Raw genomic sequence first — 24,272 nt, 5'->3', positions numbered from 1 at the left:
GCTTTAAAGGAAAGAAGCTATAATTCATGGGCTGCCACTACAGATTTCTCCACATGAAAATGCCATTTTCCTGGCTGCCTTGTTTATCCCTATGATTTAAGGACCAGTTCATACGACATGAAGTCCAGTGCGTTTTTTTTCTGCGTCAACGCATGGAAAGTAGGTTATATGTTTTCCAATGGCATAGTTCACACCAATATGGTCAGTTCCAGGGTATTCCAGTTCCAGAAAAAAAAGTAGAACATGCTGCATTTTCCCTGCACCAGAATGTACTTGAATGCATCAAAAATGCACCGGACCCCAGTACAGTGGGAAAAAAAACAAGAAAAAAAAAGCATCTGGAATGCATTCGGAAATGCATCAAAAGTACACTGGAACGCATCAAAAAGTGCATCCAGAAACATATCCGGAATGGATCTGGAGGATGTTTTTGTGTTGTGAACTAGCTCTAATAGCTTGAGTCCGTGATCCTAAAGTAGAACTATAGGCTTTTTTTTCAGTTTGGATAGAGAAGGGAAGGTTATAAACCCTGTTAGATTTTTTTTTCATCCTCTGTGTGCGATTGCGGAGATTACCCTACACTTCCTGTCCCATAGCCAAACAGGAAGTTAGAGGAAATCCCCGCAAATTAAGGGAATTCCTTGGGGGCCCCAGGTCACCAGAACTGGTATTCCCATTGGAAGATTTCCCCTCTATTACTTTTCTGGGGACAACCCAAAATTTGGGATTTTCTTTTACTTTCACTTTCAATGATAATGGTAAATAGGACAAGTTAGGGAAGCGAATCTTCTTAACGGGGGCACAGACAGCAATAAAAACTGATGGGTGTTCTAACCCCTATCCACTCTATCCAAAACAAAAAAGAAAGTTTTGCCTTTAGTTATACCTTTAAAGTATGTAGGTGAGCAGTTCTGGCATTGACATTCAAAATACTGAAGCCAAAGACAAAGAAAGTCAGCAATAGCCCATTACCTATTTCTCATCTATTCCATATTCCAATCTAACACTCTTATGTATAGACTGTACTCTTAGTTCACTTACTTGAGCTTTCCAAACAGAAATCCTTGAACTTCATCTGTGGTATCATCACTCACCACTGTGGAATTTACCCCATCCCCTAAAAGAAATTTATGAGAATTATAACTTCTGTGAGGAATCTAAAATATACAATTATTTTTAAAATGCATGCAAAGAGAGAGAACTTGAAGACGGACAAATTTTTCCAGCAATGCGGAAAATCCTTGACAATTTCCCAGTGAGTATAGCACTAGGTCCTCTTCAAATTTGCGTCATGGTTTGCTAATAAGTGGAAATTTATTTACTGATTGTGCTGGCTGTAACTCCACCCCAGGCTAAAGACCAATTTACAGGCACTCCTACAGGAGAAACACAGCCAGCACTGAAGCCATCACCTTTCTTCCTTCTGAAGCCCTCCATCTAATCTAGCAGTCCTATGCCTCTTTTTCTCTACCCCTCTGCCATCTTCCAGGTAATCAAATGTCTTCCTTGTACTGAATAGACTTTCTTGCATGGAATAGAAAGACTGAGCCCAGACCTGGCCACCAACTATTCTCTTGAGAAAGACCAGAGTAAAAAGTCAAGCAGCTGATAGCTTGTGCGAACTCTCCTCTGTCTTTCCTGCCCCCTCTCCTCTGAGTGTCTGTCACTCAGAACTGAGCAACCACCTTGCCGAGAATAGCCTTCTTGATTCCCTTCAGTCTGGATTTTGTCCTCAACACTCCACAGACAGCTCTCCTAAAACTAAGAAACGATCTACTAACGGCCAAAACCAATGGACACTATTCTGTACTCCTACTCTTGGACCTTTCTGCTGCCTTTGAAACGGTTAACCACCACCTCCTCCTACAAAAACTCCACACCGTTGGTCTCCTTGAATGTACTTTTCGCTGGTTCCCTTCCTACTTATACAAATGCACCTTTAGCATTACTTACAACTCTACTTCCTCCTCTTCTCTTCCTTTCTCTGTTGGGGTCCCCCTAGGTTCTGTTCTTGGGCTTCTCCTATTTTCAATCTACACCTCCTCCCTGGGTCAGCTGATAGCCTCCCATGGCTTCAAATACCATCTCTACGCTGACGACAATCTATTTCTCTACCCCTCAGCTCATTCCCTCAGTCTCCTCACGTATCACTAATTTACTAACATATTTATCAGTCTGCATGTCACATCACTTCCTCAAACTTAATCTATCCAAAGCCGAACTTATAATTTTTCCTCCACCACATGCACCTTCCCCTGATCTCTCTGTCAAAATCGACGGCACAACTATCAGCCAATCCCCACATGCCAAGGTCCTAGGTGTAGTCCTGGACTCTGAACTCTTTTAAGCCCCACGTCCAATCACTGTCCAAATCTTGCCGCCTCAACCTCCGCAACATCTCCAAAATACGCCCCTTTCTAAACAATGACACAACAAAGCTCTTAATTCACTCCCTGGCCATCTCTCGCCTTGACTACTGCAACTCCACACTCATTGGCTTACCTTTACATAGGCTACCCCCCCCCCTTCAATCCATCATGAATGCTGCTGCCAGACTCATACACCTCAGCAATCGCTTTGTGTCTGCTACTCCTCTCTGTCAATCCCTCCACTGGCTCCCCTTCACCCAACTAATTAAATTCAAAATACTAACAACTTCTTACAAAGCCATCCACAATTTAGCCCCCAGTTACATCACTAGCCTAGTCTCAAAATACCAACCAAATCGTTCTCTTCGTTCCTCTCAAGACATCCTGCTCTCTAGCTCCCTCGTTACCTCCTCCTTTGCTGGCCTCCAGGACTTTTCCAGAGCATCTTCAATCCTATGGAACCCCTTACCCCAACCTGCCTGATTATCTCCTACTCTATTAGCTTTTAGACGATCCTGGAAAACCCTCCTCTTTAGAGAACCCTATCCTACCCACACCTAACAACTGCATTTTTATTTTCTCCATCAGTTCATCCCCCACAGTTATTACCTTTTTTTTCACTTGACTCTCCCTTCTAGATTGTAAGCTCTAACGAGCAGGGCCCTCTGATCCCTCCTGTATTGAATTATATTGTAAGTGTACTGTCTGCTCTCGTATTGTAAAGCGCTGCGCAAACTATTGGCGCTATATAAATCCTGTATAATAATAATAATAATAATAATATAGGTCTTCTTGTGAGTAGTATGGTCAGACAACGGTGGGGATGCCCTGCCAGCCACCCTAGCTTAATAACCACTGCACTGATTTGAACAGGTCCAGGTACTATTGTGCACTGGGTCCCCTGGGGAATTCAACAAGGATTTTCAACTTGTGGTGATGCAGCTTCTTAAAAGCGAGTTCATTCCTTTTAGTTCTTACCTTAATTTTATTCTCTGCTATCAAACCAGCAATGTAATATGTCAGTCCACTCAAACGTGATATTTCAGTTTTCAGTAAATGTCTGAGGGCCAATTTACACTGACTTGTGCATGTACATTTCCATCCATTTTAGTCGTGTTTTAATGCGGCTGACATCCCTTGACATACATTTTGATGTCCGGTGACATCGATTTTGACGGCCGTTGACATGCATGCGCAGCATTATGGTGTGAATAGGACACATTGAAAATTGTTTTTCAGATGTCCTTTGATTGATCTGCGTTTTACATCTGCATTAAAAACGCAGATCAATGCACTGGTGTGAATTTGCCCTTAAAGTGGAGTTCCACCCAAAAATTGAACTTCCACTTTTTGGATTCCTCCCCCCCTCCGGTGTCACATTTGGCACCTTTCAGGGGGGAGGAGGGAGCAGATACCTGTCTAATACAGGTATTTGCTCCCACTTCCTGGCATAGATCACCGCGGCGCTTGCGGTGACCTAAGCCACTTCCGGTGCCTACACTCTCCTCCACTGCTGTATTCTGTGAGACACAGAACACAGCAGGGACCAGAGAGGACGCGCAGCGTGACTCGCGCATGCGCAGTAGGGAACCAGGAAGTGAAGCCGCATGGCTTCACTTCCTTATTCCCTTACCGAGGACAGCAGCGGCAGCAGCCGAGAGCCGACGGACGGATCAGCTTCGGCTGCCGACATCGCGGGCTCCTCGGTCGGGTGAGTGTCCATGTATTAAAAGTCAGCAGCTGCAGTATTTGTAGCTGCTGGCTTTTTATATTTTTTTTTCAGCGGACCTCCGCTTTAAACTGTATGTAAAATGTACAAAACATACACTGCAATGTCGGGTGGTGCGATGCTTTGCAATTCGGACTGGTGCTCTGTGATAAAATGCAGCATGTCTGCATTTTCGCACAGCGCTAGGCTGCGTTGCAGTTTGAATGGGACACATAGGAAACAATTGTCCTGAAGGCTAAAGCATATGATAGTTCCTTGTATCATTTTCATGTGTAAGAATGATGTGTTGTGTTGTGTTATCTGGGGCTCCCATTCCACTATAATTAAAATACCACTGTTTGGCAGAATGGCGCTTTAAAAAAATTGAAACTCACATGAGGTCTAACTAGCACCAAAAGTCTTGATCCTGCCCAGAAGTTGGCTATATTAAATTGTTAGTCTACCCAAACTAATGTTAATGGCTGATTCAGAATGTTGCTTGCGGTAACACGTGGTAAAATGCAGAAAACTAAGCGTGATATGATGCCATTCATTTTGAATCACACCTCAGTGCAACTACGAACACAACAAGGCACATGCATTTGGGCAGATGTGAACTATCCATAGGCTGTGGTGCACTGCGTTGACAAAAATGCTGCAGGTCCTTTGAAACCTTATTTTTGGTATAGAGCAAAATAACATAGGTTAATGTGCGTGCTGTAAAGCACTGCAAGACTCCAAATTCAACCTTAGGCTCCATGCACACTAGCGTTTTTTATAAGCGCAAAAAAAGCTAGAAAAAAAGGCTGGATGAAAAAAGCTGATAATAGCATTTACGTACCAGCTTGTAGTAGCATTAGCATTTTATTAGTGTTTTTACAGTACATGAAAAAAAAAAAAAAAAAACACTAGAGCGCTGGGAAGATGCTCCCAAAAACTGTACAAAATTTTTTTTTTCTGCTCCTAAACACTGAAGCTTGAAAAATGCTTCTAGCATGAAACAGTGTGCATGGACACATAGGATAACACTATTAGGCTTCATGTACATGGGACGTTTCTCAACCTCTCCTGAACACTGAAACATCACAGCTAGTAATCCACGTTTAAAAACGTGTGTTTAGCAGCGTTTACAAGCCGCGTTTAGCGGAGTTTGTGTTTAGAAGCATTTACTAAAAATAACCTCAGGAGACCCTCCCAAATAATTAGAAAGCACTACAAACAAGTATTTATTAAACTATTTCATCCATTCTGTGAGAGAACAGTGTGAGTAGCAGCTGAGTAAGCAGTGTGCTTGTAGCTAGCTGTTATTTTTTGGTTGGTTTGTTAATATGGATCCCATGATGAGCATGTGTGAGGAAATGCTCCTGATGTTACTTTTGCTAAGGCTCCAAAGACGTAGAAAATTGCATGAGAGGACCAGAGTTTGTCATTACTGGACACAGCCATTGATGGCTCAACACATGTCCACAGGATACTTTTCTAATATGTATGTTCAGCTGCGTAATTACCCAGAGAAATCTTTTAATTTTACACACGTCAACTGCTACCTTTGATGTTCTTTCGGAAAAGTTTAGACCCCGTCTAGTTTGCATGGACACCAACATGAGGAAAAGCGTGCCACCAGAACCTCTGTTGGTGACTCAACTTCAGCGTCAAGTAATGCAAGTCGTGTATTGTACAGCATAATTAGCTGATGAGGGGAATATCACATGGTATATCAAGCTTGCAGGCAGTGATAATTGAGTTTTTGTTGTGTGTTTTTAGCATTTTCCAGGCTCAAAAGTAATAAATAAAATGTTTCCCTTTAAAAACACTTCTAGACCAAAATGTGCCTAAACGTAGGTAGCCACGTTTGGCCGCATTTGAAATGCCTCTAAACACAGCTTCTGAACGCATTTTTTTGGGTTCCAAAAAAAAGCCTCTAAACTCAACTGCCTAGAAAGGACTATAAATGAACCTGTGTACATGCACTGATAAGATAACATAGAGGAGAGTTCAGGAGCAGTTGAAAAAAAAAATGCCTGACTGCTCCTTATTGTCTGTTTACCAGCAGCAGTGTACATGAGGCCTAAGCTTCTAGCAGAATGCTAGTGTGCAAGAAGCCTAAAAGTTTTTTAGATTTCTGCCACTAAGACATGACACGGTGACTGAAAAAGATTGGGGATGTGAGCTGGGCATATGTTGCAGAAGAAAATCTGTAGAGCCCACCAAGGCAGAAGCAATAGTCAGAAGCCTCTCACAAGAAGTATAATAATTTTGTAATCAGACTTCTTTGTTACCTTTAACTTGTGTGTCATCTTTAGCTTTATACTCTGTGCTTTTAATGGCCAGCTCCACACCATAACCAGAGAGGAAAACTTTCTCCGCTGCAGGATTCTGTGGAAACAAAAAGTACATTATACATAACATCACAGCTGAAGCATGTATGCTCGGATATTTAACTATAAAGGTTTAGATATAGCTTCAGTAAAGTTTTCTTTTGAATATACAATATGTCAAATGAGTAGGGCACAGGCTTTTCAACACATACCGGTTAACATAACAAGATCAGAGAATATTCAAAAATTAAAATCTGTGGATAAAGTTTGCCTACAGTAGCTAGGTTTTCCAAGAATTTTCAGACCAAAAGGAGATTAGTTCAGTTGGTTTCCAATAATAAGAATACAAAAGCAGAAGAGGTAAACAATAAGGATGGCAAGAAGAAAAAATGTAAAGAAGGTCCACAGTTCGATCCTTAAAGTATACCTATCAGTATAAATATTTTAAACTGGCTGTGGGGCTACAATTTAAGCACCCCCCTTAAGCATACTGTAACACATCATTGCTGAGAGCTGGCATGCCTCCTTTCAAGCTTTCTTATTGGCCAGCTCATTGATAAAATGGTCAAACAGTGATGAGCCAACATGAGGATGTAGGAAGTGTTACAAGTCACACATAAGTGTTATATGAGCCGAGTCTCCCAATACCTTAAAGCAGAGGTCCGCCAATTTTTTTTTTTTTTTTTTTACAGTCAGCAGCTACAAATACTGCAGCTGCTGACTTTTAAAATATGGACACTAACCTGTCCAGGGCGGCCGCGCTGTCAGCACCCGAAGCCGATCTGTTGCTCGGCTCTCGGGTGCTGCCGCCACCATCTCCGGTAAGGGAATCAGGAAGTGAAGCCTTGCGGCTTCACTTCCCGGTTCCCTACTGCGCATGCGCGAGTCATGCTGCGCAAACCGGATGGTCCCTGCTGTCTCTGGGACCCGTGTGATTCCCAGCAGACAGCAGGGGGGGGCGGCAAGAGGCATCCCACGAGAGTCTATGCCCAGAAGTGGGTGCAAATACCTGTATTATACAGGTATCTGCAACGCCCTCCCCCTGAAAGGTGCCAAATGTGACACCGGAGGGGGGGAGGGTTCCGAAAAGCGGAGGGTCAATTTTTGTGTGAACCTCCGCTTTAAAAGAGACATCCACAAGGTATGTGCATGCAGTGTGAGAAGCCTACATTGCAGCCAGACAGTGCCTCACTGATAGCTTGCCATAGATGGGTAGAACTTTGAATGAACATTCTTGGGAAAAGAAGATCCAAGGAAGTTTGTTTATTTTTCCAATCATTAGTGATCTAAAGGAGCAGGATGGAAATTTTTCTGGGACAAACAAATTTCTAACAGCGTATGTGTAAAGTCCATTCACTCCAAAATAAAAAATGTTAAAAACAAGTGATTTTTTCAAACAACAAACAAATGTTCTGAGAATTTTCTTACAATTTTTCCTAAGGCTTTATGTACATGAGAGTTTTACAACCTCCCCTGAGCGATTTAACTTGACAGATAGTAAATGACGTTTAAAAATGTCAGTTTTGCCACATTTACATTTAGAAGCGTTTTTTTATTGTTATTTTTCAAATAGTCAAAAAATAAAAAACACCTGTAAATGAAACACGGCTAAACGTGAGTTACCACGTTTACAAGCTGTTACAGGCTTTTGGCGTTTCAAATGCCTCTGAACATCTGTCCTGAACGCATTTTTTTGCTTACCAAAAAATGCTTCTAAAGTCAACTGCCTAGAAACGAAAATAAACGACCCTGTGGGGGGGGGCGTGGTCTCGGCATGCTGTAGAGCGGACGCTTCTCCTCTGAGCTCCGTTGCCAACAAAGAACAAACAGCTATTGCCTGTTACCGAAACTATACCGCCACTACGATCCGTGCAACGATGAGGAAGAGATCAGGCAAGCCCCTGCCTAAGAAAAGCACCTCAGCAGGCTCGATAAAGCGGTTCCTAGCCACGGAACCCGAGGATGATGAGGACATGGACGGCCTGGGCCGCTCGCCTCATGGCATGCACTCTGGGGCAAGCTCCGCCTCCCGCACTAGGCCTGAGCCCTGACGCTGCTCTCCTGATTCATCGGCCGGATTGGATGGCGAGGAGAACCCGCATTGACACTCTGGGGTCGCAGCATTGGTAAGTAACCTTCCTACAAAGACAGATCTAGCCGCTATGCTGCAGAGCCTTGAGCGGGTTATCAAGAAAGAGGTCTCCGCCATGCGTTCGGACCTCTCGCAGGTGCTTTAGAGAGTAGAGGAGTCTGAACAGCGTTTGGATTGCCACGCGGCACCCATTAGATCCCTACAGATGTCTACCCACCAACTCGCCATAGCTCACAGAATGGCCCTCTACAAAATAGAAGACCAGGAAAACCGTAATAGGCGCAATAATATCAGGATTAGAGGTCTTCCAGAGGCAACAAGGGACAATGACCTTCTCCCCTCCATCCAAGGTATTTTTGATAACCTCCTGGGCCTAGCAGCGGACAACCCTCTGAAAATTGACCGAGTTCACAGGGCTCTACGCCCCCGCAATCTTTCTTCCGACACTCCACGTGATGTTATATGCATAGTGCACCACTATCCTGAAAAGGAACTTATTATGAAAAAAGCCAGGGAAGCCGCATCATTGGACTTTGATGGTGCAATCCTCTCCTTCTTCCCAGATCTGGCAAGGGAGACCCCGGAGAGACATAGGGCCCTACGTCCTCCCACAGAGAAACTTTGCGCTGCTTCTATCAACTACCGATGGGGTTTCCCTGCAGGTCTAATAGCAAGCAGAGATGGCAAAACTGCTGTCCTTCGGTTTCCAGAGGACCTGGAGAAATTTTGCTTGGACATGAACATGTCTCCACCGGAACTACCTGGCTGGCAAGATGTCATCCCGCCTTTACCCGGTAACTCTGAACCAAAATGGCAGAAGGTGGATCGTAAACACCGAACCTCCGCACGCGGATCATCACCCCAAGCTGAACCTAGGGCCCGCTGCCCTAAGCATTGCCTTCCCATTGCCAGATGGTAATGTGCTGTCTTCACTTGCAAGTATACCCGGTTCATTCTGAGTTAGAACTATCAATCGGTCACACATTAGCTGGCAATTCCTATCTCTATATACTCATCATGGTTGTGCTCCGAACTGAGTGCAGTTAGTGGACTATGTCCTGGGTTTCTTGCCCTTTGCTAAAGGTTTCATACAGAAGGTTGCCCAATAATGTAATGATCGGATCTTATGTTTTATGTTTAGTGTCATTTTACTGAGGTTATTTTTCGTTCTTACATATGGTGTCGAGACGGTGCTCATACTCCCTTTGGAACCCGTGTCTGGACGCCAAGGGTCCATCACTCACCCCCCCGTGGTCTCCCGTCCTCATGTTCCTACCCTTTCGGGGGTTGTGAGTGTGGGGATGTTGGGCCTCATGTGTATCCTGTTTTTGCACCGCAGATTTATGCGTGCACTTACAGTCACACCCCCCCCCCAAGGTGGCCTGTACCTCTTTCATGGCATGATACTAATTTCTTTTTTCCACCTTTATCTTCCTCTCTCCCCCCACCCCAACTCACCTCCCCAATCTAACACTTCTTCCCCTGCCTCAGGTCCAACTCCTCGAGATACCAGTGTTCGCGGATCTCTTCTGTTGGTTCCCATGGCTACGGTAAATCTACTTTCATTTAATGTAAGGGGCCTACATGCCCCTGGGAAAAAACACAGTTTATATAGAGACCTGGGTCGCCTGCGGGGAGATGTGATCTTTCTGCAGGAGACCCACCTTACACACACTACCTCTGTAAAACTCTATTCACAACAATACCCCACGTGGTATTATAGTCTTTCTGACATACATAAGGCGAAAGGTGTTGCCATTGGATTCTGCAGGGGCACTGCGTTTACACTGGACTCCATGCTAAGTGATCCATCAGGACGATTTTTGTTTTTGAGAGGCACCCTGGGTAGTATGCCCTGTACCTTGGCGACTCTGTATTCTCCTAACTGCAACCAGGCAGGTTTTATAGCCACTACACTTAAAAAACTGAGAGAGTTTTTCCACGGGTGCATTCTTCTTGCTGGTGATTTCAACACACCCCAGGAACCTGTCTTAGACACCTCCAGAGGGAGTTCTACCACGTCACATAAACGCTTGAAATGCATTCGCAAACACTTGCATGAATCCCAGTTAGTAGATACCTGGAGGATCATGCACCCGCGGGAACGGGATTTCACTCATTATTCTCAGATTCAAACTTATTCCAGAATTGATTTGTTCCTTATTGACCATCATCATCACCTACCCTTATTGGTGAAATCAGTCATTGAAACCTCCCCCATATCTGACCATGTACCGATCACCCTTACGGTTAAAATTCAGTCCCTACCCCTTAAATCCACTAATTGGAAACCGAATGAGGAACTTATCACTGATGAACTTGATAAGAAAATGATAGGCGAAGAACTATCCCTTTTCTTTATGGAGAGCTCCCAACCTGACATCTCACCGGGGACGCTATGGGAGGCTCATAAGGCCCATATTAGGGGCAAATTAATAGAATTGGGTGCTAGAAAAAAAGGGAACGTACATTTCATCAATCTAAATTACTTAGCGAAATTAAACTGCTTGAACAACAACAACACAAAGCTAGACAGTCGCAGGCGACATTTCACACCTTGACTGGGAAAAGGGAAGAACTGAATTCTCTCCTCCACATAGACCAAAAACAGCAGACCCGCCTAGTGGCTCAAAGTTTTTACGAATGGGGAAACAAACCAAGTAGACTACTAGCCTGTTCCCTCCAGCAAAGGAAATCTGTTTCTTTTATAGCAAAAATTAAAAACTCTTTAGCAATTGATACACGACACACCAAATATAGCTAAGAAATTCTGAGTTTTATCAACACCTATACCATGTCCAAGCCTCGATTACAGACCCAGATGAAAAGATGGGATGCATTAGAGAACATTTAGCATGTGAGAACTTACCTAGACTTTCACCTGACATTCTAGCCTCGCTAGAGGGGGAGCTTACCATCTCAGAGCTGCGCATTGACTTAAAGGCCATGGCTAATGGCAAAGCACTGGGTCCAGATGGATTCACGGTAGCCTACTATCGATCCTTTGCAGACACACTATTACCTCAATTGACCGACTATGCCAACGTGACCTCTAAAGGTGGTAACCTCCGACCCGAGACTATTCATGCATATATTACAGTCATCCCCAAACCAGGTAGAGATCCTAGTAATTGTGGAAGTTATCGCCCCATATTGTTACTGAATATTGACGCCAAACTATATGCTAAAGCTATCGCAAATAGACTTCTTCCTCTGATCCCGCAATGGATTTCAAAAGATCAAACGGGCTTTATCCCAGGGAGGGAAACATGGGACAACTCTCTTCGCACCCTATCATTGATGGCACATGTTCGAAGATGCTCCCAGCGCATCCTTTTATTCTCAACCGATGCTGAGAAGGCATTTGATAGGGTGGACTGGGAGTTTCTCATGGCAACATTGATCCATCTGGGCATTGGCACATCTCTTATATCCCAAATGTCCGTGCTCTACAACCACCCCACGGCTTAATTACGAATAAATGGCACATTAAGTGACTCCTTCACCCTACACAATGGCACACGCCAAGACTGGCCTCTTTCACCAATATTATTTGCCCTCTCATTAGAACCCTTCCTTTCTATAGTAAGACATAATCCATGTATCCACGGGATAGTCACCGGTAAATTACAACACAAGTATGCCGCATACGCAGATGATATCCTGTTCTATATACAACAACCCCTGATAACACTCCCTAACCTCATGTCAGAATTCTCCACATATAGTGCCATTTCTAATTTCAAAATTAACATGACAAAATCAGAAATCCTAAACCTGTCTACTTCCACTTCAACTGTGACACATTTAAAACAAACCTTTCCTTTCAGTTGGCAGGTGAAAAAAATGAAATGTTTAGGAATTTTTCTTACACCAAATCTGGCCGCATTATTCCGCACGAACTTCATGCCCCTACTTAACACAGTTAGATCTGACCTGCAGAAATGGTCCCAGCTTGCTCACTCGTGGTTGGGGAGAATAGGAGTCGTAAAGATGAATGTGCTGCCCAGGGTATTGTTTCTGTTCCAAATGATACCATATGGAATACCAGTAGGTTTTTTTACAATATTAAGCTCTCTAATTGGTAAATATGTATGGAATAGAAGAAGACCTAGACTTCCTCGATCCCTTCTCATTAGGACCAAGAGAGAAGGGGGCTTAGCCTTACCAGATTTTAAGAAATACTTTCGATCAATCGTGTTAACTAGAATTGCTGACTGGAAATATCACAAAGATTCCAAGCTCTGGCTGACCCTGGAATTGGAGCTCAGTGGCAAAGATCTTTCTACACAAATATGGATACCAAGAAAATATAGAAATTTGTCCTCTGACACATCACCGTTAACACGTTCCTCCCTCATGACCTGGGACGCGTTGTGTAAGGCACATGACTGGCCCTACAATTCTCCTCTACTACCTCTGATGGGACATAACTATTTCCCCCCAGGAAACATTGATCCTGGGATACATACCTGGAATCTAGGGCCCAAGATCATACTGCACCAAGTTACTAGCTCCTCCGGTGTAATACCTCCGTCTACACTTTTACATAACTCCACCATCTCTACTATGGATCAGTGGAGACATCGACAACTAGCGGCTTTTGTACACTCCCTCCCGAAACCCCTGAGGTCCTTCTCGGATTTGACCCCTTTGGAAGCCGCACTCTCCGAAGATCAACCTGTAGAGAAACCTATTTCCCATTTTTACCACATCTTGTTAACACTAGTTTCCACAAGAACTCCCACTTTTATACGCAACTGGGTACAGGATTTACAAAAGGAACTGTCAACAATTGAAAGGTCCAACATTCTCATATTGGCTCACACCTCCTCTGGGGCCTCTAGAATGGCGGAAGTAAACTAAACTTTTGACGAGTTGGCATTATACACCTGTGGTGTTGCATAAGACATTCCCACAAACATCACCTTTGTGTTGGAGAGGTTGTGGGGAAAGGGCAACACACGCTCACACCTGGTGGTCCTGCCCACTGATACGCCCATTTTGGCAAACTATTTTGCACTGGATCAGGGAAATCCAGGGTTGGGAGGTCCCCAATGGCCCGTGGTTTGTTCTATTTTACTGTACGGGTAAACCAGTAGGTCCATATAAAAAATCAATAACACCACACCTTAATGCTGCAAAGTCACTCATTCCTCAATACTGGAAAAAAACGACCATTCCGACACTTCGTCAATGGTTGTTGAAAGTAGACAACATATATTATATGGAAGATATGACTCTTTCCTTTAGAAACAAATCTGACCTAGCAAAGAAGATATGGTCCTGCTGGTTTGCCTGCAAATACACTACCACATACGCGGAAATTATGTCTCAACCTATGTAACAAGTAGATAGACGTGAATATTGCACGGGTGAGCTTGGACAGAGGCAGATACACCCCTCCCCCCCCCCTCCCTCCCCACCTCTCTTACTTATACCCTCACTTTGCTTTCACTCTTTACTTTTTCTTCTCCTTTATTTACTTTATACTGTTTAAGGATGTATACCCTATCAAAGGCCATTTACAGAGAGGATGCTAGACTTAACGCCTCTGCTGAGACGAAAATATAATAATTTTTATTGCATTGTTTCATGTAGTATATTCTGAACCTCAACAGGAGGTATGGTTGACACGTATTGTGTTTCTTTGATGTGCTCCTACATTACAAGCATATGCGACCTAGTGGTTCAGACCTACTCTGTAATATAAACTGGCTGTTATCTGTTACAATGTACACTGTATACTTCTTTTCTCAATAAAAACGAATTAAACAAAAAATAAACGACCCTGTGTACATGTACTGATAAGATAACATAGAGGAGAGTCCAGGGGCAGCTTAAAAAAAAAACGCCCAACTGCTCCTAAACGTCCGTTTACCAGCAGTAGTGTACATGAAGCCTAAAGCCTCGTACACATGATCGGATTGTTGACCAACAAAACCGTGGACTTTTGTCCGAAGGGCATTGGCCCAAACTTGTTTTGCATACACAGGGCCACACAATTGATGGCCAACAAATACGAACGTAGTGACATACTACGTTGTTTTTCAGCTCTTTAGCACCACCTTTTCGGCTCCTTTTGCTAATTTCGTGTTAGAAGTTTGGTGAGTGTTAATTCGCACTTTTCATTTTGCGCTTTTCAGATCGTTTCTGAATGGCCGTTCGTCAACCAGCCATGTTGCGGAATCGGAGAAGATAATGTGTTATTTATTATTGGCCTTGGAGTTATTGCTTTGACATCATTTTTTTGGTTGAATAATGATTTAATTTGTTATATTTTCTATATTTTTGGATGCATAGAATGCACTTTTTGGTAAAGTTCTATTGGCAAATAGCATGTCTAATTTTATTTGTTTTCTTTTTTTTAATGCACAATAAAAAAATTGTGTAGAATAATACTTGGATATGTGTTTTACTTCAAACGACAGTTTGGGAGTAGGCAGTTACATTTAAAAAAATACAATGTAAAACTGACAATGGACACCAACATAGTTGTATCTTTGATCTTAAAAACTACAGGATAATGGTGTTGTGGTAACTTGCCCCAAAAAAAAAAAAAAAAAAAGCATAATAATATTATTCTTGATATCACTAGAAAAAAAAGCCTTTGAAAATTTGTTTGCAATAACTCCATCAGTATCATCAGCAAAGCAGCTTAATTATTATCCCATTAAAGAAGAAGAGAATGTGCGCTGCATTTCGATATTTCATAATTTGCCACGTCACGAATGTTAATTCTCCATTACGAACGCTAGTTTACAAGACCGACCGCTTCTGGCTAGTCCTTGCTTCCGAGCATGCGTGTTTGTACTTTGGACTTTTGTCCGATGGACTTGTGTACACACGCTCGGAAAATACAACAACACACATTTGTCCACGGAAAATTTTAAAACCTGCTAGCCAACATTTGTCCGCGGAAAGTCTGACAACAATTGTCCAATGGAGCATACACACGGTCGGATTTACCGCCAACAGTCTGTCATTGAACATTTCCCGTCGGAAAGTCCAATCATGTGTACATGGGTTAAGACTTTTTGTTCAAAATTCTATCCACATATATTCAGTTTTAAGCTTTACCTAAGGAAAAATTAACATGTATATGCCCTTAGGCAGGCTATAGAATATGCAATTTTTATTTCCTTACACTATGTGACAGACGGGGGAATTCCTCCCGCAGCGCTATTGTGTTCCTTTCCCACCAGCAGAATACAACGATCACTGCTGCCCGACCGTAGCCACCAGCGGTGATCAGGCATAAAAAAAACCCGGGCGCTGGTTGTACTGAAGTTGATCGATAGACTGACTTCAGTACAACCAGCCTGCCCATAGAAGGATCAATAGAAACAACAGGAGCTGCAGTGAAGAATAATAGAAACCTACCGCAACATAATGTCTTAGCACATATGAAATGTTCCCTGCTCGAGACTTCTCTGAGAGATGCTGGTGTAACTTGGAAAAGCCTTCAGAGCCAATCTCAGCATATAGTATTACCACTGGGCTCTCAGGTGAAGAACCAGGGTACTGGTGATCTCCCTTGAACAAGAAAGGTTTTGGCCTGGACAAAGAGAGATAATGAAGGTTAGAAGGTTAATGGTGGTTCACATATGTAAGCAAAGTATTTCAGATATGTTGCATGTCTTTTGTAAATGTATCCCTTTGTATTTAGTCTATATTTACAAAAATAACATGAATACCTTTCCTGAGCTTCACTAAGAAGTGATGGCAGCTCACTGAGGTCACGTGTCTTCTTTCCATGAACCACAATGAAAGCTGTACATTCTGAGGGTGGGGACTCATCAACTGCAATCTGAAATCAAACAATAAACGTGCACAGAAATACAGTTATTTATAGAAAATGTGGCTGTAATCAAAGAATGTGATAACCTATAATATTTGTTAAATTTTAAATTAAAGTGATCCTTGCTATTCCAACAAAAATATTGTCGTTTATTGCTCCTTCTCTTATGTCACGTCTCATCAGTCTCAAGATATAATAAAATCTATAAAAAATTCACTATACCTTTAGAAGACAGATATGCAGCACTGCAGAGTGTGCTTTTTACATCTGCCCGGATACAATGACATTGTTCAATTTCTGACTAGCAGGATTTTTTTTTTTCTAACGGCTGACAAGCTCACTGTCAGAGCATAGCACAGTTCCATGTAATGAAGAAGGATGTTGCTTATCTGACAATTTTCTTTCTTTGTCTTTAAGAAAGCCAAATACAGAGTGATGGGACCGTCCTGTTTTTACATGTCAATTGGTGGACTGGACTGGGCTTTGTTGCTATTTTCAACCAGTCCCATGATCCTCCACCTTTGACCCACAGACTGCTGGTGGGCACAGCCAAGCATGTACTCTGGCTGTCCCACCTACTAAAACTAAGCCTGACAAAGGAAGCCTGGACAGCTACACATTACTAGTAGGTAGTACTACGGTGGATTAAACGTCAATGGAACTATGAACAACACGAAAACACCCCTGCACAACTAAGGCTCCGCTTACACCTGAGCGATCCGAAACGCGACGTGTAAAAATCACGGGGCGCTTGTGTGATGCCATTACTTCTTAATGGTACCTCAATTGCGCCGCCATTTTGCTGTGATTGTCACGATAAATTGTGCTGCAATAGTGGCAAATTGCAATGCTTGTCGCTCAAAAAGAAGCAGAAACACGCGCTGCAATTTGCCATGATTGCAGCGTGATTTATCGTGGCAAAAATGTGGCATGACTGGGGTGCCATTAACAAGTAATGGCATCGTACAAGCGCCCCCCGATTTGGAATTGCAGGCAGAATTGCTGTAAATCCACCCGCAATTTGGATCGCTGAGGTGTGAACAGAGCCTAAATGATTAGTTAACTGCAAGGGACAATCTATTCTTATCAAAAGATTACAAAAATAGACTACAGCCTGAATGGAACCAGAGCAGTTAGCAAAATGGCTTAGGCTACATTTACACTGGTGATTAGGGTCGGTGCAGATAGTAGCAGCAGGAATCGGTCCTGTTCACTATAATGAAAGGTTGCTGGCAGCCATAGGTATTAGCGACTCTCTGCACTTGATGATGAGTGTCCAGCAATGATCACAGCAGGTAACTGCTGGCTGTGCAGAGAGCCGCGAATAAATGCACCAACGGTGATCTGTCATTATAGTGAACAGGGTTAGCGGTAATTAGCTACTGAGACCCACCGCGCAATTCACACTAGCCTTAATAGCCGTATGAATTACCCTTAAAGCAGAACTTGTTCTCCCTGCCTACTCCTTCCCTCCACGAAGCCCCTACCATTATTTTTCAAATTGCTTAATACATACCTTAATCCAGAAATCTGAAATTCTCCACTGGCAGCAGGTGATCCTTCTAACTAGACTGATCGATACTCATGTCCAGGAGTACTGTGAGCCCATGATACATGACGATGCCCCAGGGGTGTGTCATTGACAACCTTGGCTCACAGGAAGTAGGTGGAATGATGCTGGCCATTATACAACCTGGAACAGAAACTGTAGCTGGCTCTGGAGGGCATTGCAGGATAGTGGAGAGGGTGAGTTATCCCTACAGGACTTTTATATTTTTTTTAAGTGGGGAGATGTGCTTGGGATAGAATAAGTATTAAAAAAAAAAAAAGCAGAGTTCTGGTTTAAAAAGAAGATAACCCCCACTCACTTTTTCTTACTAAATAGATGAAGAATGAATCTGTGCATTCTATCACTGAAACAAATGCACATTATTAAAAACACATTGACTGCACACAAAAAAGAAACATCTGTAAGCACTTATAACCCCGATCCAAGCTTAGGAAATTGCTTTCTTTTTGTGACAGACAGGGAAAACTTAGAGGTTACAAACCTGTTGGAACGACTGTACAGTTGCCGAGTATAAGCGAAGAGACAGGGCAAACTTCAGTAGGTTCTGCTGGACTGGAGAAAGGTGGCGGCTGGCAAGAGTCAGTAACAGGTTATAGTTAGCGGAGTCAGAGCCTGCAATAGGACAGAAATTCATTGCATATGGTTAATCCTCACACAAATATTTAGAATGGTTCAAAAATATTTTCCATTATTAGTAACTACAACAGAACATGAACGATTCCAGATCTGATACATCTTGTTTCCATCTAAACTACAAGACAGTTTCAAAAAGAAAAAACACAAGTATTTATGGGGTTACTATGACTCCAAAAGTGGGACACAAGCGCAATTAAAAAAACCCAGAAACTGTGTGTAACCATCTCTCTTCAACATTTCTCGTTCAGTAGATTTCATACATTTTTATAAGAAAGAGTACAAAAGCGGTGCAGGACATCCACATGTCTAAAAAAAACACAGTGGGCTTGATTTACTAAAACTGGAGCGTGCAAAATCTGGTGCAGCTGTGCATGGTAGCCATTCAGCTTCTAACTTGAGCTTGTTCAATTGAGCTTTGACAAAAAAACTGGAAGCTGGCTGGTTTCTATGCAGAGCTGCACCAGATTTTGCAATTTCCAGTTTTAGTAAATCAACCCTATTGATACAAAAGGGGGAGGGGTAACATACAGTCCATCATATAGGTTATTGGAATATAGCACATCCAGATACAATTAGGAGTGAGGCCTGATGGTCCTGTAATTACATTTAAATGGGGGTGACTCTCCTCAACATTTCAAAAAGTTCAAAATATATATAAAAAAATTAAATGTGTTACTTGAATTTGACCTTACACGAGGGGGTGCTTATAAGTATTGAGCCTTACCCAGAAAAAATTGAGATAGGACGCTGTAAATTGCAGGGTGTACTGGTCAATTTGTCTATATTCAATGGTGCAAAAATCAACTACTTATGATTTTAACTTTCTTTTTCAGGTCCAAAGTAAACATGGGAGCATCTCCAGAAAAATTCAATATGGAAGAGCACAGGACCATGAACAAGTTCCTATTTCTCCAAGGTAAAGGTGAGAAGCAGGTCCATGATGAAATGTCACAAACTTTGGGTGACAGTGGCCCTTCATATGCAACAGTTAAACTTTGCGTTGTCAATTTTAAAGCTGGCCATTTTGGTGTTGAATGTGAGAAGACCAGTGGAAGGCCTGTTTCTGTCTCTGTGCCTGCAAATGTGAAAGCCATCCATGACATGATCATGGAGGACCGCCGAATATCAGCCAAAAGTATTGCTACATATATGGGAATATCACGTGAGAGAGTTGGTGCCATTATACACAACGACTTGGAAATTAGAAAGTTTGCAGCAAAGGGGATCCCAAAACGTTTGACAACCGAACAAAGGAGGAAACATGTGGAGACATCGGTTGCTGTCTTGGAACATTTTGTAAGAAATTTGTCCGATTTCCTGGACAAACTGGTAACTGGTGATGAGACATGGATCTAAGGTTGCCACCTCATCCCTTTAAACCTGAACACATATGAATAGCACAGGTTCTGAGGCTAATTTAACGCAGATAAGGCACCAAGTGAGTTTAATTACCACCTTAATCAGCCACAGAACCTGCGTAATTAATATGTGTTTTGTTTTAAAGGGATAAGGTGGCAACCCTACATGGATCTACTGTTATGATTCTGAGACAAAGGAACAGTCTAAGGATTGGAGGCACAGTGGTTCCCCAGGCCAAAGAAGTTCCATGTGCAAAGGTCAGTGCAAATGGCAACAGTTTTTTTGGGATAAGAAGGGAGTTTTGCTCGTAGACTACCTCCAAAAGGGTTCAACAATCAATGCAACAAATTACTGTGCTTTATTGACAAAGTTGAGGTAAAATATTAAGGAAAAACGTTGGGGAAAGCTCTCTAAAAGTGTCATCCTCTTGCATGACAATGTCTCGTCACACACTGTAGGTGAAACAATGGCAAAACTGACCTCCTTAGGCTTTCAAGTGATGCCCTATCCACCCTATTCGCCCGACCTGGCTTCTGACTATCATCTGTTCCCCAATCTCATAAAACAACTAAAGGAACAACGATTTGGGAGTGTTTCGGAGGCAACTAATGCTGCAAATAAGTGGTTACACCAGCAGTCGGAAGAATTTTATTTGCAGGGACTTAAGAAGCTGCAGGACAGATGTCGCAAGTGCATTGACTTCAGGGGGGAATATGTGGAATAGTGTGGCAGTTACAGCTTCCTAGCTCAATTTTTTCTGGGTAAGGCTTAATATTTAGAGCCCCCCTCATATTTGCCTTCTGTAATCCCTTGTAGAGCAGAACGCAGACTAGGAGAGGCAGTACTAGGAGCCATTTGGGTATGATGCAGCACCCATTTTCTAAACAAGAACATGCTCACAGGAGGACAGGGCAATGTGGGCAAAGCGATGTGCACGGGAGCCTTGGCTGTCCGGGGACTGTCCCTCCTCATTGGCTGAGACAGCAGCAGGCTGGCTGTCAATTAAAAGTCAGTGAGCCTATAAGGAGATAGAAGGGGCGAGGTCGAGCCACGACTCCGTGTCTGAATGGACACATAGAGCAGCAGCTCGGCTCAGGTGCCCCCATAGCAAGCAGCTTGCTGAGGGAGCACTTGGCAGGAGGGAGGGGCAAGGAGCACCGGCAAGGGACCCAAGAACAGGAGGGTAGGGGCTGTTCTGTGCAAAACTACTGCACAGCAAAGGTAAGTATGAAATGTTTGTTATATTTTATTTTTTTTTGTGTTTCATAAACTTTTATTGAAGAATAATGCAGAATACAAGACATTTTTGTTATTTTTAAACAAAAAAAAAAAAAACAAGACTTTAATATCACTTTTACTGGGGTAGAGAAAAGTCACCAGGAATGGATGCACAGAAATGCAAATACTTTGACAGGTTAAACAGCACACATGTATGAATTTCAAGTTTATATTTGCCGGTTTGCCTGGAGTTCAACTTTAAACAAAAATGCTTTGCTCTCTTAAAGCGGTAATAAACCACATTTTCTTTTTAAACCCTGTAAGAAAATTTCATAATGTATAGGGATGCACCGAATGGGTTTTTTGGGGCCGAAACCGATACCGGAAATAAATAATCCTTGATCCCGAAAACCGATACCGAAACAGCACCAATACCGAAAGTGACTGTTTTTAAAAATATTTTTATGCAGGAGATGGTCAGAGACTGGGGACATGGTACAGGAGATGGTACAGGAGATGGTCAGAGACTGCAGACGTGGTACAGGAGATGGTCAGAGACTGCAGACATGGTACAGGAGATGGTCAGAGACTGGGGACATGATACAAGAGATGGTCAGAGACTGAGGACATGGTACAGGAGATGGTCAGAGACTGGAGACATTGTACAGGAGATGGTCAGAGACTGCAGACATTGTACAGGAGATGGTCAGAGACTGCAGACATTGTACAGGAGATGGTCAGAGACTGCAGACATTGTACAGGAGATGGTCAGAGACTGCAGACATTGTACAGGAGATGGTCAGAGACTGGGGACATGGTACAGGAAATGGTCGGAGACTGAGGACATGGTACAGGAGATGGTCAGAGACTGGGGACATGGTACAGGAGATGGTCAGAGACTGGGGACATGGTACAGGAGATGGTCAGAGACTGGGGACATGGTACAGGAGATGGTCAGAGACTGCAGACATTGTACAGGAGATGGTCAGAGACTGCAGACATTGTACGGGAGATGGTCAGAGACTGCAGACATTGTACATGAGATGGTCAGACTGCAGACATGGTACAGGAGATGGTCAGACTGCAGACATGGTACAGGAGATGGTCAGACTGCAGACATGGTACAGGAGATGGTCAGACTGCAGACATGGTATAGGAGATGGTCAGAGACTGGGGACATGGTACAGGAGATGGTCAGAGACTGAGGACATGGTACAGGAGATGGTCAGAGACTGAGGACATGGTACAGGAGATGGTCAGAGACTTGGGACATGGTACAGGAGATGGTCAGAGACTGGGGACATGGTACAGGAGATGGTCAGAGACTGGGGACATGGTACAGGAGATGGTCAGAGACTGGGGACACGGTCAGAGAGTTAGAAACATGATACAAGAGATCAATGCAGCCTCACCAGTGCCCGTCAGATGCAGCCAGCCAGTGTCCCCGGTAGTGCAGCCAGTGTCCCCAGTAGTGCAGCCAGTGTCCCCAGTAGTGCAGCCAGTGTCCCCAGTAGTGCAGCCTGTGTCCCCATTGCAGCCAATGTCCCCAGTAGTGCAGCCTGTGTCCCCAGTAGTGCAGCCTGTGTCCCCATTGCAGCCAATGTCCCCAGTAGTGCAGCCAGTGTCCCAATTGCAGCCAGTGTCCCCATTGCAGCCAGTGTCCCCATTGCAGCCAGTGTCCCCAGTAGTGCAGCCTGTGTCCCCATTGCAGCCAGTGAAGGGAGAGGAGAGCCGCCGCCTGTTTGATTACAGCGCCGGGAGCATCACAGCTTTCATTTCAATAGCTGTGTGTTCCCCGCTGCGCGCCGTCACATACAGCCGCTCCCCCTTGTCCGGGCACTTTGATAGACAGATCACCCGTCCCATTGGACGTACCTGCTCCCAAAAGAAAAAAAACAAGTTAGGAGGTGGGGAAGAGAGGAGAGAGATGAGTAATACTTTCATTTTTAAGTGATGGTCCGCTTCAAAAGATGGGTGCATTATTAATTGTTTATATTTAGAGATCTTCTTTTACAAAGGATTCTTCTTTAACCACTTGCCGACCGCACTATAGCACATTTACTGCTGCGCAGGATCACATATATACAGGATCCCGAATTTCTGGTTATCAGGTGCGATTGTGCTGTGCCGCCGGCTTGCTCCCACCGTGCATCTAACTACCTAGCAGGAACTTATCAGCGTGCCCCACGGACCCAATGTCCGCCGGCACCTGCTGATCGTTCTGTACACAGGCAGAACGGCAATCTGACTATGTAAACCAGGCAGACTGCCGTTCTGTCAGTACAGAAGGCATGGATCCTGTGTTCCTGTAAAGCAAGAACACTGATCCACGCCTTCCACTAGTAAAAGCACCTCCCCCCACTACACTGACACAGGCTAGGCACGCAGTTAACCCACTTTGATCACCCCTGATGTGTAACCCCTTCCCAGCCAGTGTCATTAGTACAGTAACAGTGCATATTTTTAACACTGATCAATGTAATAAGTGTCCCTAGTCCTCAAAACTTAGGTTATCCGATTTGTCCCACTATAAGTCGCTGATCGCCCCCATTACTAGTAAAAAAGATAAATAAATAAAAATTCCATAAATATATCCCATAATTTGTAGACGCTATAACTTTTGCGCAAATTAATCAAAATACGCTAATCGGTAGCAGAATACATATTGGCATAAATTGATGAATAAATTAGATTTTTTGCATTTTTTTATTGGATATGTTTTAGAGCAGAAATAAAAAATATTGTTTTGTTTTTTTTCAAAATTGTCAGTCATTTTTTTTTTATATATAGCACAAAAAATATATATAAATATAAATATATATATATATAAATATATATAAAACAAACAAAAAAAAACAAAGGAGGTGACCCAATACCACTAAAAGAAAGCTCTATTTGTGGGGAAAAAAAGGCATTCATTTTATTTGGGTACAGTGCCGCATGACCGCACAATTGTTAGTTAAAGTAACTCAGTGCCATATCACAAAAGATGGCCTGGTCATGGACGGAGGTAAATCTTCCAGAGCTGAAGAGGTTAAGTATTTGACATTTGAGTAGTTGAGTAAACTCACACATAAATGCAGTCAAATATTTTATATATATATATATATATATATATACACACACACACACACACACACACACACATTTGAGGGAGGCAAACCCCAGAACTCATCAAAGCTTGCAAGGAATGTGTCCCAT

General features: G+C 43.1%; 1 protein-coding gene across 2 annotated transcripts in view; it reads right to left on the bottom strand.

Moving 5' to 3' along the window:
• The window catches only part of UGGT1 (UDP-glucose glycoprotein glucosyltransferase 1), a 195,839-nt gene that overhangs the window by 152,192 nt on the left and 19,375 nt on the right, over positions 1–24,272 (bottom strand). For both annotated transcript variants that reach the window (XM_073625471.1, XM_073625472.1), the window contains exons 4-8: positions 18,340–18,470; positions 16,185–16,297; positions 15,871–16,045; positions 6,357–6,453; positions 1,042–1,117 (exon numbers count right to left, since the gene is read on the bottom strand). In XM_073625471.1, the coding sequence (XP_073481572.1) occupies positions 1,042–1,117; positions 6,357–6,453; positions 15,871–16,045; positions 16,185–16,297; positions 18,340–18,470 (592 nt within the window). The remainder of the gene's footprint in view (positions 1–1,041; positions 1,118–6,356; positions 6,454–15,870; positions 16,046–16,184; positions 16,298–18,339; positions 18,471–24,272) is intronic.

This window comes from Aquarana catesbeiana, linkage group LG04 (assembly GCF_042186555.1).
Source record: "Aquarana catesbeiana isolate 2022-GZ linkage group LG04, ASM4218655v1, whole genome shotgun sequence".
NCBI classification, from domain to species: domain Eukaryota; kingdom Metazoa; phylum Chordata; class Amphibia; order Anura; family Ranidae; genus Aquarana; species Aquarana catesbeiana.
Note: the sequence above shows the minus strand (reverse complement) of the source record. Positions and strands in the feature narration are given on the sequence as shown.